The sequence below is a fragment of the Podarcis pityusensis genome (genome assembly GCF_964106645.2).
Source record: "Podarcis pityusensis genome assembly, chromosome: 3".
NCBI classification, from domain to species: domain Eukaryota; kingdom Metazoa; phylum Chordata; class Lepidosauria; order Squamata; family Lacertidae; genus Podarcis; species Podarcis pityusensis.
Genome location: NC_138026.1, coordinates 18,787,993 through 18,803,303, shown reverse-complemented (window position 1 = coordinate 18,803,303; position 15,311 = coordinate 18,787,993). Strand labels below are relative to the sequence as shown.

General features: G+C 42.8%; 1 protein-coding gene across 2 annotated transcripts in view; it reads left to right on the top strand.

Moving 5' to 3' along the window:
• LDAH (lipid droplet associated hydrolase) overlaps positions 1-15,311 on the top strand; it is a 92,312-nt gene that overhangs the window by 22,309 nt on the left and 54,692 nt on the right. For both annotated transcript variants that reach the window (XM_080999315.1, XM_080999314.1), the window contains one exon: positions 13,061-13,230. In XM_080999315.1, the coding sequence (XP_080855441.1) occupies positions 13,061-13,230 (170 nt within the window). The remainder of the gene's footprint in view (positions 1-13,060; positions 13,231-15,311) is intronic.

Genomic DNA, 15,311 nt, shown 5'->3' with positions numbered 1-15,311 from the left:
ATAAACACCAAGTTCTTATTTATATCCTGTAGTTTTGTCCATTACAACCAGTGTATTATGGGGTGTTTTTTAAGGGTCACAGAGGAAAGGGAAAGCTGAGTGTAGTCAGGTGAATTTAGAGAAAACGGAATTCAAAAAGCTTAATGAACTACTAATTAAAAAATACTTAAAAAGAAGGGAGGTCATCATGAATGAAAGTTTGCTAAAGGTGAAATATTGAAGGCACAGTCACAAACAATTCCACTAAGCAAGAAAAGTGGGAGGCATCTAAATAAACCCGCGTGGCTGTATAAGGAGCTTTCAAATGAGCTGGGATTTAAAAGGAGCATGCAGAGGAAATGGAAGGAGAAAATCATAAATGAAGACTATAAACAAGTAATCAACACTTTCGGGGAGAAGGTCAGACAGGCTAAAGTTCAAATGAAAAGTTTAAAATGTTAATAAAAAGGGGCTGGATATGTTCGAAACAGGAGGAAGAAGGAAGAAGTAGGTCTTCTGTAGAGAAGATACATAAATGTTTTTGGGTGACAGAGAGAACATGGAATTGCCTCTGTCTTCACCCAAAAGGAAAGCAGTGATAACAGAATAAATGATGCAGAGAGAGAGTTACAGCCCAGGATTGGAAAAGAGGCGGTGAGGGAACACCTAGCTACTTTGATTGAATTCAGATCTCCTGGTCCTGATGAACTGCATTCAAGGGTGCTGATGGAACTTGCAGGCATCATCTCAGAGCCTCTGTGTTTGAGAATTCCTGGAGAACAAGTGAAGTCCCTGCAGACTAGAGGTGGGCAAATGTTGTCTGATCTTCAGAAATCGGATGGGTGGGGAAGGACCCAGGCAACTACCGACTGTTTCAGCTTGACTTCAGTACTAATAAAGGTCCTAGGCAGTGCTATTTTTCTAGAAAAAGAGGAGCCGGAACTCACCATGAATACCTCTCTTGTTCTCTTATAATGGCAATGGTGCCTACCTGAGAGGTGCCAGAACTGAATTCCGATGAGTTGCAGCTGAAAAAAAGCCTTGGCCCTAGGATAGATGATTTAACAGTTGGTCTGTGAACAATTAGGGTGCTGTGATTATGAAGAGCCAGCATGGGTTTCTCAAAAACAAGTCTTGCCAGACCTACCTCATTTTTTTCTTTTGATATGAACTTGGTAGATCAGGGGAATGCTGTGTACAGAACATATCTTTATTTCAGTGAGGCTTTGAACGAAGTCCCCCATGATAATACTTAAGGAGAAGCTGGTAAAATGTGGGCTGGGTGATGTTATTGTTAGGTGGATTTGTAGCTGGTTGACTGTCTGAGCTTGAAGAGTGGTTTGTCAGCATGCTGGGGAAAAGTGACAAGTGGAGTTCTGCAGGGATCTGTCCTAGGGCTGGTGTTGTTCAACATCGGCATAAATGACTTGGATGAAGGGGTTGAGAAGATGCTTCTTAAATTTGCAGAAGACACCAAACTCGGAGGGGTAGCTAATACTTCAGAAGATAAACTCACATTCAGGATGACCTTAAGAGATTGGAGAATTGGGCGAAACTAAAGGCAGGCAAAATTATTATAATATAACTCTCGAGTTATATTATAAACACAATATGGCAATCCCTGCCCATGCAGCTTAAAATAAACTGCTGAACCTTACCCACAGCACACTCATTCGTCAAATTTCTTTTTCAGATTCTGATGGTGCTATTCTTGATACGTTAGCAATTTGTGTATCTTATTTTATTTTTTTATTTTTTAAAAAAGGTCTACCTTTTTTTTTACATACTGTGTGCCACAAATATATGGGGGGTGGGGACAGATTTTCCCTGCAAAATACTTCTGTAATTTCAGTTCAGAGGGTGAGCTTCCTGTTTATAGAACCGTCTGCAAGAAGCAATGATTCACTTTGAGCATTTTGTAAGATATTCATCAACATTGAGGTATCCCACATCAATGTGTGTGTAGAGGAACTGGTTGTTTTCCCTTGTGTGTCTCAGGAACTATCTCAGCACAGTCGTTTTTGTCCATCTTGATGCTTCAGCGTTTGCTGGGCAGTTTGCCCCTCCCTTCGGAAGGTTAAAGGGACACTTCAAAGTGCAAATACTCATAACGCATCATTATTTCACTTTCTTGTTGGACTTCATTACCAGACGTCTATTTTTAAGGAAGTGGGCAAACATTTTTGTCCCAAGAAGAATGTGTGGAAGCAAACAGCCTGCAAAATGCTACAGGCCTTCATTTTTTCATTATTATTAATTTTTTTTGCTTTTGTTTGTGTGTGCATCTGTTTAAGATTTATTTATTGTAATCGACGTGGTAAAATTATTTCAGTGTCAGGCATGCAAAACTGCCATTGAGGTCTGTAAATCGCACGTATACATTAGCATAATGTTTACCATAGGCTTGCCACCAAGAGAGGAAGTAGGTTGAGGACTTTGCACAGGCTCCAGTTTTAATATGGTTAAACTGCTTTAATCCCACTGAAGTCCGTGGGGCTTAAGGAAACTTGCTGTGGACAGGATGTAGCCATAGGAAAGAAATTGTCCCCCCTTCCTGTTTTTTTTAAACACCCCCACCACTCCTGCTTTAAAGTAACATATGTGTTCACATTAGGACAACAAGCCCTTAAGGCAGTGTTAGAAACTCAGATATATAATTTAAGGAGCGCCAAATGACTCCTTAAACCAGGGCTACAGTCACCAAAACGGAATGCCGGGTTGCCATTTTTGATGTCTCAAAAGTCGTATTTTTCAATGCGGCTTTTTTGGTTCCTGAAATTCATTTTGATTGTGCAGATAAATTATAACGGACCTGTCTGTACCAACATATTGGCGTCTTTTTACCAAAGCCAGATTACAGAGGTACCTCAGGTTACATGCGCTTCAGGTCTTAGTCAATTGCAACTCTGAGTATGACTTGTTTCTCAATAAATGTGGAATAGAAAATTCTCGGTTTGAAATATTTTTGAAAAAAATAAACAAACAAGCACTCACATATCACCTATTTTGTCCAGAGAAAATACAGTGGTACCTTCAGGTTACATACACTTCAGGTTACAGACTCCGCTAACCCAGAAATAGTGCTTCAGGTTAAGAACTTTGCTTCAGGATGAGAACAGAAATCGTGCTCCGGCAGTGCGGCGGCAGCGGGAGGCCCCATTAACCAAAGTGGTGCTTCAGGTTAAGAACAGTTTCAGGTTAAGTACGGACCTCCGGAATGAATTAAGTACTTAACCTGAGGTACCACTGTAAATGTATTTCCATCAGAAGTGCTAAATGGCAGACTGAGAGGCATCTCTTAATCAGAATAGGCTCTGTGTATGCTCTCAGGATGTCGATTGTATGAGGCATCTCCTACTTCATTGCGGACAATATGAGCAAGCTAGGGATCTATTGATTAAACCCCTACTGGCAAATCGGCCAGGTAAATCTGAAGGGGTTGTCTGTATGAATCTGTATTTTATTCTATGTTACAGGTCTTTGGACCGTAATAAAGATTTATCAGTATATAATGAACAGAAGGACAACATTAATTAGGAATGTTATAAAGAGACCAAAATCTAAAACTTAAGGATTGCAATGATAGTATTGAATTTAAAATATAAGGAAGTGGAGGTGTGGTGGTGGGAAGTCGTGGGGTGGGAAGGATTTATGTCTGTGTAAATAGTAGTTTATTTTCGTGTGTTTTTTATATCGGCAGGGTGTATTTTCCTTTCTTTTTCTGTATGATGAAAAACTCAATAAAATTAAATATATACAGTCATACCTCTCCGAACGTCCACCCCCTCGATCGTCCATTTCGGCAGACGTCTGCGGCAAACCCAGAAGTACCAGAATGGGTTACTTACAGGTTTGCCGCTTCGCGCATGCAAAGAAGCGCTACATCGTGCTTCGTGGATGCGCAGAAGCACAAAACCGCTCCACATGCATGCGCAGAGCGATGCTCTGTCGAGCGTCTCTTCCGTCGAACATCTGGGGCTCTGGAACGGATCCTGGACGCTCGACGAGGTACCAAGTGTATATATACAGAGGTGCCTCGCAAGACGAAATTAATCCGTTCCGCGAGTGTCTTCGTCTAGTGGTTTTTTCGTCTTGCGAAGCAACCCACTTAGCGGATTAGCGCTATTAGCGGTTTAGCGGCTATTAAAGGCTTATCGGCTTAGCGGATTAGCTGCTAAAAGGCTATTAAAGGCTTAGCGGCTTAGATAAAGGGGGGGGGGAGCGAAAAAAAATCTCAAGACTCGCAAGACATTTTCGTCTTGCGAAGCAAGCCCATAGGGAAATTCGCCCTGCGAAGCAACTCAAAAACGGAAAACCCTTTCGTCTAGCAGGTTTTCCGTCTTGCGAGGCATTCGTCTTGCGGGGCACCACTGTGTGTGTGTGTGTGTGTATATATATATATATATATATATATACGGACAGAATTCTACAGGGTATGTTTCTAGTGTGTGAAAACAGTCCAGACCCAAGGATCCCGCAGGCATACACCTCCAGATGTTGGAGGCGTCAGCTGCCATCCTTGCACCCAGGCATCTTCACTTGTTTGCAAGTGGCCGATAGCAAAATGCACCTAGCAAATTTCAAACACCTACCTTAAAGTAATGTCAGGTTACTATCTTGGCTACCCTGCCCTGCACTGCTGGAGGAGACTCTTGAGAGTCCCATGGACTGCAAGAAGATCAAACCTATCCATTCTGAAGGAAATCAGCCCTGAGTGCTCACTGGAAGGACAGATCCTGAAGCTGAGACTCCAATACTTTGGCCACCTCAGGAGAAGAGAAGACTCCCTGGAAAAGACCCTGATGTTGGGAAAGATTGAGGGCACAAGGAGAAGGGGACGACAGAGGACGAGATGGTTGGTCAGTGTTCTCAAAGCTACCAGCATGAGTTTGACCAAACTGCGGGAGGCAGTGGAAGACAGGAGTGCCTGGCGTGCTCTGGTCCATGGGGTCACGAAGAGTCAGACACGGCTAAATGACTAAACAACAACAAGTTACTGTGTCTCAGAATGAGTGCTATGCAGTGCTTTTTGGGGGGTACACAGGGGTACGGACACCCCTAAATATTTTGTGAATCTTTGTACTTTTGTCCATTTACTGTATTTCTCCTGATTTGAACTATAAAATGGTGGTTTTCTTGAGTCAAAAGGAGAGTACCCCTGAACATTTTTTTAGGGAAAAAAAAGAAGAAGCACTGATGCTATGATATGCTTCTGCATTAGTATATCTGAGCGTAACTGTGAGAACCATTTTTGGAAGATCAACCACGCCAGTATTCTTCTGGTCCAGAAAATGTGTGGCTAACTTACTTGCATGTTGTGGGCTACCCAGATAAAGAGGTCCACCACTTCTCCAAACCATTTTCTTTTCTTAGCTTTGTCTTGCTTGCACCTTCTCCAAAGCTGTTACACATTTAGACATTTTAAAAGGAATTATGCATAGCATGCAGTTATGCATATTAAAGGAGCCTTTTAAAGTTCAGCCACTACTGCAAATCTATAATGTGTTTCTTTTCATATCTCTGAGACCTGCATTGCGTCTTAAGGAATGTGAAGTGATATTCTTACAGTTTCTAGAAATATGCCTAATTCAGAATTGCCTTTTTTCTTTCTTGACTAAGGTGCCCTACTTGCAAATCCACCCATGCATAAATCCAAAGACAGATCTGCTTGATTGTCTTCATTGCAGATTATTATGGTGATTAGTCTTTTTAAACAGTTTACTCTAGATTATCTCTTGTCATATTTCATTTCAAACACACAAGCCATCTTGTCTCTCCCCCAAAAGCAATTCTCCTGGCGTTCCCTCCACCATCACATCCACACTTGTGTCTCTTTATCTATCACTAGAAGAAGAGGAGTTTGGATTTGATATCCCGCTTTATCGCTACCCTAAGGAGTCTCAAAGCGGCTAACATTCTCCTTTCCCTTCCTCCCCCACAACAAACACTCTGTGAGGTGAGTGGGGCTGAGAGACTTCAGAGAAGTGTGACTGGCCCAAGGTCACCCAGCAGCTGCATGTGGAGGAGTGGGGATGCGAACCCGGTTCACCAGATTACGAGTCCACCGCTCTTAACCACTACACCACACTGGCTCACCACACTACAGGATAGTCCCCAGATCCTGAGTTTGAACTTGAGCAAAATGGACAACCACAAAATAAAACACTAGTATTTGGGGGGGGACACACACCAGTTATTTTCCCAGACACTTTTTTAAAAAAGCAACTCAGATGGACGGCCAGCAGGTAGATTGCGATCTACTGGTAGATTGTGGGGGTGTCTGTGACAGATTGCGGGAGATCGCAGGACCCCTCCCACCCCTCCCCAAAAACAACTATGATTTGCCAAAGAAGCTCAACAACGTTACAACTTTGACTTTCTAAAAAAGCTCAACAATTTTGGTCAATTTTGTTATAGTGGGAGTAGATCGTGGTCTCTTGGAAGTTGGACAAGCCTGGACTATATAATTTGCTAATTCCTGAGTTAATAAACTTTGGTTCCCAAAATTAAGGGCCGTAATCTGGTTACCTGTTTGTGCTATCCATTTGCTTTTGTAGTGGGTAAAAAGCAAGAATCAAAAAGCAAGATGGCAGCACAAAGTTGATCACGTTCGCTTCAGACAGTGGCAGGAGGTGCTGCAAGGCCTCCTCAGTGGCTGCTCTCAGATAATGGAATTCTCTCCCCAGAGAAACTAGACTGGCTCCCTCCTTGTTCTCCCTCTTCTGGCAGGTGAAGACCTTGTTTTTCCAACAGACTTGTGGGAATGGGCAACTTTTAATGAAAAGACTAGTGCCGTGCTGTTTTTATTGTTATTATGTGTGTGTTTTTAAAAGTCTCTCTCTGTATAGTTTTAATTGTATCGATGCTTTATTGTTTTAAAATTATTGTTTCCTTCTAGGTTTTCAGCTGTTTCTGTTTTTATCCGTAAGCCACCTTGAGTCCCTATCAGGGGAAAAGCTGGAGGAGTAATAATAATAATAATAATAATAATAATAATAATGGTCTTTAAGTTCTCCCTTAAAGTAATTTGTGGGTATCATGATATTTGTGACCATTTCAGCTGGTGTCATGGAGTTGAAATAGTTGGTAAAACTCCATCCTCACACTTATGCATTTATCTGTTAACTTGGAATACAACTTTATGCCTTGTTTCATATTGCATTTCCTCTATTCTAACAAGAAGATTTCTTAGGGACAGGGTGAGAATGACCACACACACACACACACACACACACTGTGGGTGTGGGTGTAGATAGGTATATATGTTGGAGATAATTGCTCATGAAATAATATATTACACATCTGAATAATAAACAATATCGTTGGATACCCAAGATACAAATTCTTTGCTAAAACAGGGGCATGCTTATGTTAGTCTAGCCAGGGGGTGAGGGGGAGCCGGGAGAGAGAGAAAGAACAAGAACACTGGATGGTTCCTAAAGGAATTACATAGGATAATAAATAAACTGAATTCCTACTGAACCTTGAATACCAAAGTCAGATTCAGGAGCTGAAGCTAGGAGATAATTTATTTTCTTTTTTCTCTCTCATCCAGCTGGTTTAAATAACTCCTCTGGCAAGGTACCTATGTAATGAGATACCAAATGAGAATTATTCTTTTCAAGTGGAGGCACTAAGATTGAGAAATGACATATAATTGCATCTTAGCTATGTGGCTTGTTTTTTAATTATTGTTAATTACACTCTAGTGGCCACTGCCAACTTGCTAGACCAGGTCCTTAGTATGTAATTCCTGTACTTATCTGCTTTCTGTGCAGATAAATGATACAAAGGAAGCACGATTAACATATTTTAAAAAATAAAAAATCTGGGGCAACAGATTTATTGCCTTGATGTGGTTACTCAGGAAGGTTTTTCCTTAGCATATTGTTTGTCTTCCCATGCTGCAATGGTGAAGACAACCCTCTATGGGAGTAACATCGCTAAACTAGTAAGAGTTAATCTGATCTGGACACAGTGCTATTTTTATAGAAAAGAGGTTCCCTTATAATGGCAATAGTGCCCACCTGAGAGCTGCCAGAACTGAGTTCTGGTCATAGGTGCTGGTCCCGGGCCCTGGGTGCCCAGGCACCCACAAAATTCCCCATGAAGGGGCCAGGCACCCACAAATTTTGGTGCCAGGGCCACGCACACCGCATGGCACCCACAACCCTGGGCTCTCATGGTTGCAAAGCCAAGGTGGCACTCCTGGTTCTGGTGAGTTCTGGCTGGGGGAAAAAAGCCCTGTCTGGACAATATATTATTATTATATTATTGGCTTGGAGCCTTTTGGAAAAGATGTATGAGATTTTGAGGGCAGAAGGCTGACAGAAAGGACATAAGTAAGAATAGTTTGGTCAACATTACAACAGAGGTGTCTAATCTTCTTTGGAAGCCGTTTGTGGTTGAAACTGCACTCACTTGAGCTGAGCTGTTTCTTTTTAACCTCTCAGCATTTGTTACTGCTTATGTAGCATGGGTGCTGTGGTCTAAACCACAGAGCCTAGGGTTTGCCGATCAGAAGATTGGCAGTTCAAATCCCCGCGACGGGGTGAGCTCCCGTTGCTCAGTCCCTGCTCCTGCCAACCTAGCAGTTTGAAAGCACGTCAAAGTGCAAGTAGATAAATAGGTACCGCTCCGGCAGGAAGGTAAATGGCGTTTCCGTGTGCTGCTCTGGTTTGCCAGAAGCGGCTTAGTCATGCTGGCCACATGACCCGGAAGCTGTACGCCGGCTCCCTTGGCAAGTAAAGTGAGATGAGATGAGCGCTGCAACTCCAGAGTTAGTCACGACTGGACCTAATGGTCAGGGGTCCCTTTATGACTAGCACAATTTTAAAATTGTTTCTCTTTCTACCCCCCACCATCTTGCTTGTAATCGTAATAAAAATAGGAATGAGCTGACTTGCCCGACGAGGAGCCTTTGAGTGTCAGCCAATGTGAGAATATGGCTGTGTAGCTGGACCTCATAGCTGTTTCACCTTCACAGAGCACTTTATGAGGAGCAGCGATTTGCAGCTGAAAGGGAGGGAGGAGGGTGCTTGACACTTTCCCTCGCAGTCCCATTTTCCTTTGAAACACTTTCTCCCCTGCCCACAGTTGCATGCCAAGGGTGAGATGGAGAATTTGATGGAGAGAACTTGAGATGAATGATGGTAACAGGGTTAAATCACAGGTTCCTCTCCTGCTCAATCTGTGCTGATCATCTCATCCTGAGGCTGCTTTCGCAAGGGAACCATTGTAAATAGCCACATTGTAATGTTGCCTTAGCTCTTGGTTTGTTTGCCTAAGTACTTGCACAAGCCTTATCCTTTGATTTGCCAGAGCTGGTATGTAGCCCATGTACTGAGATCCAGACCTCCTCTGTTCAAATTTCAGCCATGAGCTAATTGGGTAAACTAGATAGTCACAATGTAATTTGTTTCTGCATGCCTCATGCGAAGCTATTAATAAATGAAATAATTATAGTGTTGTTGTTTAGTCGTTTAGTCGTGTCCGACTCTTCGTGACCTCATGGACCAGAGCACACCAGGCACTCCTGTCTTCCACTGCCTCCCGCAGTTTGGTCAAACTCATGCTGGCAGCTTCGAGAACACTATCCAACCATCTCATCCTCTGTTGTCCCCTTCTCCTTGTGCCCTCCATCTTCTCTTCTCATGAGGTGGCCAAAGTATTGGAGCCTCAGCTTCAGGATCTGTCCTTCCAGTGAGCACTCAGGGCTGATTTCCTTCAGAATGGATTGGTTTGATCTTCTTGCAGTCCATAGGACTCTCAAGAGTCTCCTCCAGCACCATAATTCAAAAGCACAAATTCTTCGGCGAATAATTATAATATAGTGATAATATATAATAATATGAGCTACTATCTATCATTGTATGGAATGCTGAGTTAATCCAAGTCCTTTGAGCACACAAAGAAAGCTGTCTATATAATTCCAAAGGAGTACTATCAGTTTGGAATCTCCCTGTATAAGTTAGCTATTGGTGCTGAACAGTTGTCACCAATATCGCAAACTGAAGTTTATTGTCGATAACAGAGGTTAGTAAACTTAAGGTCTGCCTTCAGCAGTAAACAATTCTCTTAGCACCCTGTTTGAGAATCCTGAGCACATGTTCGTTTATTTGTAGAGGATACTTTTACCAAAAGTAATTACCCCAATAAACACTAATGAAGTGGGTGTTTATATTGGAAGTCACAGGAACATTTCCCAAGGGTGGGGAGGCTTTTATAAGGTCTCAGGGTTAATCTAAAACACAGTGCTTTCATACCTTGCCCACAGATATCTGTAGGGGTTTTTAAAAAGTTGATTGAAAATTCTGTCCTGGTCCCCAACCAACTGCCCCATGATGATAGATAGAAATTAATCAACATTCAATAATTGAAACAGTGGTTAGTTAAATACAGCCTGATTCTTCAAGGGGAGTGCTGCCCATTCCAAAACAGATGGAATTCCTAGTCCAGAATCTGCTTGTCTCCTGACTAGGGACAGTTTGCATCTAAATATGAACTCATCAAAGTTCCTGAACCAAGACACAAACCAAAAGACAGCTCTCCTTTGAACTTCACGCTTCTCTGAATTCTGTGATGCAGAATGTGTAAAAAGGCAAATCTCCATAAAAGCGGTATACACAACTGCAATTTGGGGAAAATAACTTGCAAAAATTATTGCACAGGGCTGCAGCTTAAAACTCCTTTTTTACCTAATTATCTGATTGTATGGCTGAACCATGTATCATTCAGCTAAATGATATTGCTGGGTTGATCAAGCAAAAGAGGTTGGATGAGACTTGTCATCATTAAAGCATGTACGGAAATTGTTATCTTCCGTGACTCAATGGATCTTATGTATCATGTTCCATCCTTCACGTATACTTTGAATGGGATAAATTATCAGGGTTTCCCAAACTTGGGTCTCCAGCTGTTTTGGGACTACAGTTCCCATCACCCCTGACCACTGATCCTGCTAGCTAGGGATGATGGGAGTTGTAGTCCAAAAACATCTGGAAGCCCAAGTTTGGGAAACCCTGAATTAGGTGGTGAGCGAATTTGTATGCATGACAAGGCTATGGAATAGATTTTTTAAAAAATGAAGCAACTTGGGCTAAAAAATAGACATTAGTTTGAAAACAATGTTTCAGCCGTAGGCCCAGAACTAACCTTTTCATTTTCCATTACCTGTTTAAAGCCTCGTAGATGAAATGTTGCTTCTCATTTTGCGGCAGGTGTGTGCATTCTTATACTTGTTTTTCTCCATGCCCTTATCCACTTTGCCAGTATTACTTTAACAAGACATAAATACTGCCGCGATGTGACAATGAACAGCTTTAATAACTGGATTAATTGGCCTGCTCAGAGCTCTTTCTGTAGGAACCTCACTTCCTTTGCTGAAGGTTTAAACTGAAAACCAGTCATTAGAAGACAATATTGAAACAAAGGGAGATCATTCCATGGGCCAAGTAGAAACGCTTGTGCTGATGGATGATCATAATTATAATTGACTTTATATTTCTTCATGTGCTGAATATGGTATTAAAGTTCCAAAAAATTTATCACAGGCAGACCTGTACAACTGGTTGCAGCAAGTCATCTCAGGGCAGGTTATGTAGTTTCTGTTGGCTTTTTTGCAGATTTGTTGCGCTGCAAAGAGCATGCTGGGGAGACCACACATTCAAGAAACACAACATAACTTTTGCTAGGTTTTAATAACAAAAACAAAAACTTCTTTTACACTAAATTACAATATATCAATAAGCATGACCCATTCCCCAGGGTACTGAGAGAGCTACATGCTGCTCTTTATATACCATAAAGGTAAAGGGACCCCTGACCATTAGGTCCAGTCACGGATGATTCTGGGGTTGCGGCGCTCATCTCGCTTTATTGGCCATGAGAGCTTCTGGGTCATGTGGCCAGCATGACTAAGCCGCTTCTGGCGAACCAGAGCAGCGCACGGAAACACCATTTACCTTCCCGCCGGAAGCACTTTGACGTGCTTTCGAACTGCTAGGTTGACAGGAGCAGGGACCGAGCAACAGGAGCTCACCCCGTTGCGGGGATTCGAACCGCTGACCTTCTGATCAGCAAGCCCTAGGCTCTGTGGTTTAATCCACAGCGACACCCTTTTATATAACATACCCAACAGCTTAATTACCACAACTTAACAGCACCTGCTATACTGCTTCACAGCTGTACAACTAGGTCACGTTATTTGCTCTGGCCTTTAAAGAAATACACATCTTGTAGAACAATAATGAACCTTCAAATTTAAAGAGACCATTCAACAGTTTCCTCCATGCCCCCCACCCCACAACCACCAATCCCCCCATAAGAATTGGTGGCTAGCCCTTATTACACTCTGTGAGGTTTACGGCATAGTTGAGATCTGAACCTGGGTCTTAACAGCATAATAATCATAATCATAATCATAATCATAATAATTTATTTCTACCCCGCCCATCTGTCTGGTTTTCCCCAGCCACTCTTGTTCAGAAGTAAGTCCCTTTGAATTCAAGGGGGTTTGCTTCCAGGTAAATGTGTATAGGACGTTTATTAGTCTGGAATTCCATCCATTATAACACACTGGGTAATTCCTTTGTGAGCATTGCTAAAGGGGGGGTGAGAGTTTTCCTCGGGAACAAGGAGTTCGTGAGTCAGCCCTATATATGCCCTTCCATGGAATGTAATTCCATGTGGGGAAGAAGTCACAGCATGGAGCTGCCATAATTTTAGGTAATGTTGTATGTCAGAGGTAGCCAACATGGTGCCTTCCACAAGTTTTGGACTATGGCAACTCTTATCCCTGATCATTGGCCGCGCTAGCTGACGCCGATGGCAGTTGTGGTCCGCTCTTGATGGAGGGCACCCTTGTTGTACATGGAATCCCATGGCATAAAGTTGGCCTTTTTCAAGAGAACTTGGTCCTTTCGTTCCTTAATCAATCACCCATCACCGCTAATGTCGTTTTAAAATAAGTTGCGAAAGGTTTTGGCCGTCTTTTCAAAGAATGGTCGTAAGAAACTAGAATGAATGAGATTAAACCTTTTCAAAGGGAAGGAAATGAACTATGTTTTGGCGTTCTTTGCAGAGACGGATGTTAATAAACTAAATGATGGCTTTGGACTTCGTGGACAAATAGAACACAAGTTGAGCTTTATTCGAAAGAATGTACCAAAAGATGTGAAGCTTGTGCTCATTGGCCATTCCATCGGTGCCCACATGATCATTGAAATGATGGAGCGCGCACAAGATGTGGAGGTATGTCAGAGATGCCTGAGCTTGTTGACCTCTTGCCATCCCCTCCCCTCCCCTTGACCCTTCTCCACACACTGTGTAATTTTCTAGCAACTGTTTTTGTTTGCTCAAGATGAGAAATCTGTTGGTTTATTTGATGGTTTGGTAATGCTTTTGCTGATGTTTAGTGCAGACGCCTGATGATCTAATGATTAAAGGTAAAGGGACCCCTGACCATTATGTCCAGTCGTGGCCGACTCTGGGGTTGTGGCGCTCATCTCGCTTTATTGGCCGAGGGAGCTGGTGTACAGCTTCCGGGTCACGTGGCCAGCATGACTAAGCCGCTTCTGGCGAACCACAGCAGCGCACAGAAACGCCGTTTACCTTCCCGCCGGAGCGGTACCTATTTATCTACTTGCACTTTGACGTGCTTTCGAACTGCTATGTTGGCAGGAGCAGGAACTGAGCAACGGGAGCTCACCCCATCAGGGGGATTAGAACCGCCGACCTTCTGATTGGCAAGTCCTAGGCTCTGTGGTTTAACCCACAGTGCCACCCACATCCCGATCTAATGATTACGTAGGGTATAAATGCGAAAAAGTTGACATCACAATCTGTAAATGATTATTATTACTATTGATATTTATTCCATTTATATACAGTGGTACCTTGGGTTACAAACACCTCGGGTTACAAACACTTTGGGTTACAGACTCTGCTAACCTGGAAGTATTATCTTAGGTTAAGAACTTTACCTCAGGATGAGAACAGAAATCGCGTGGCGGTGGCACGGCAGCACCAGAAGGCCTATTAGCTAAAGTGGTACCTCAGGTTAAGAACAGTTTCTGGTTGCACTCAAAGGTTAGGATTAACCCTTTTGTGGTAACTGAGCTTGCAAACAGGACTGACCTATTTTTTATTTATTTGTGTTGCATTTTTTTAAAAAAACCCTTATTATTTATTTATTTTACTTATTTCAGAACTTATTTTACTTATTTCATAACGGATTGAGGTTGAATCCCAACAAGATGAAAGTGCTGTTTCTTGGGGACAGGTGTGGGCGGGGGGGGGGTTTCCCTGGCCCTGAATGAGGTGACACCTCGGGGGTTATTTTGGACACACAACTGCCCATGGAAGTGCAGGTTAATTCTGGGTCCAGGGCAGCTGTCTACCAGCTCCATTTGGTATGCCAGCTGAGACTCTAGCTGCCTAAGCAATGTCTCACCAGAATGGTACCTGCCCTAGTTATCTCCCACTTGAACTACTGCAATTCAGTAACCCGGAAACTACAACTAATCAAGAATGCAGCATCTAGACTGGTGACTGCGAGCGGCTGCTGGGACCATATAACATCAGTCCTGAAGTATCTTCATTGGCTCCCGGTATGTTTCCAAGCACAATTCACAGTGTAGGTGCTGACCTTTAAAGCCCTAAATGGCCTCAGCCCAGTATACTGGAAGGAGCGTCTCCACCCCCATCCTTCATCCTAGACACTGAATTCCAGCTCCGACGGCCTTCTGGCGGTTTCCTCACTGTGAGAAGTGAGGTTACAAGGAATCAGGCAGAGGGCCTTCTCAGTAGTGGCGCCCGCCCTGTGGATGTCAGATGTCAAGGAAATAAACAACTATCTGACTTTTAGAAAACATTTGAAGGCAGCCCTGTTTAGGGAAGTTTTTAATGTTTGATGTTTTGTCGTGTTTTTAATATTCCTTTGGGAGCCGCCCAGCGTGGCTGGTGCAACCCAGTCCTATGGGTGGGGTACAAATAATAATTAGTAGTAGTATAACCTGTAAACACCATTTGAATGTAAAACAGACAAACAGGCAACCCTCAAAGCAGCTTACATGGAACCCTGGGCAGTGAACATGTCATTACCAGTGCTTACCCATCCCAGCCCTGACCAGATCTACAAAACATTGTATCATGACCATATCATATATTTTATACATAATACATGATGGTCAGTCCAACTAGAAAGCTTAGGTTTCCACAAAACAGTTGTTTTTGTAACCCTCAGGGGGCGGGGAAGTTAATAATTACATTCAATATTAAGCAGTGGAGTAAACTAGAAAATAAGAATGCTTCTTTGGCCAGGATATTTTGCT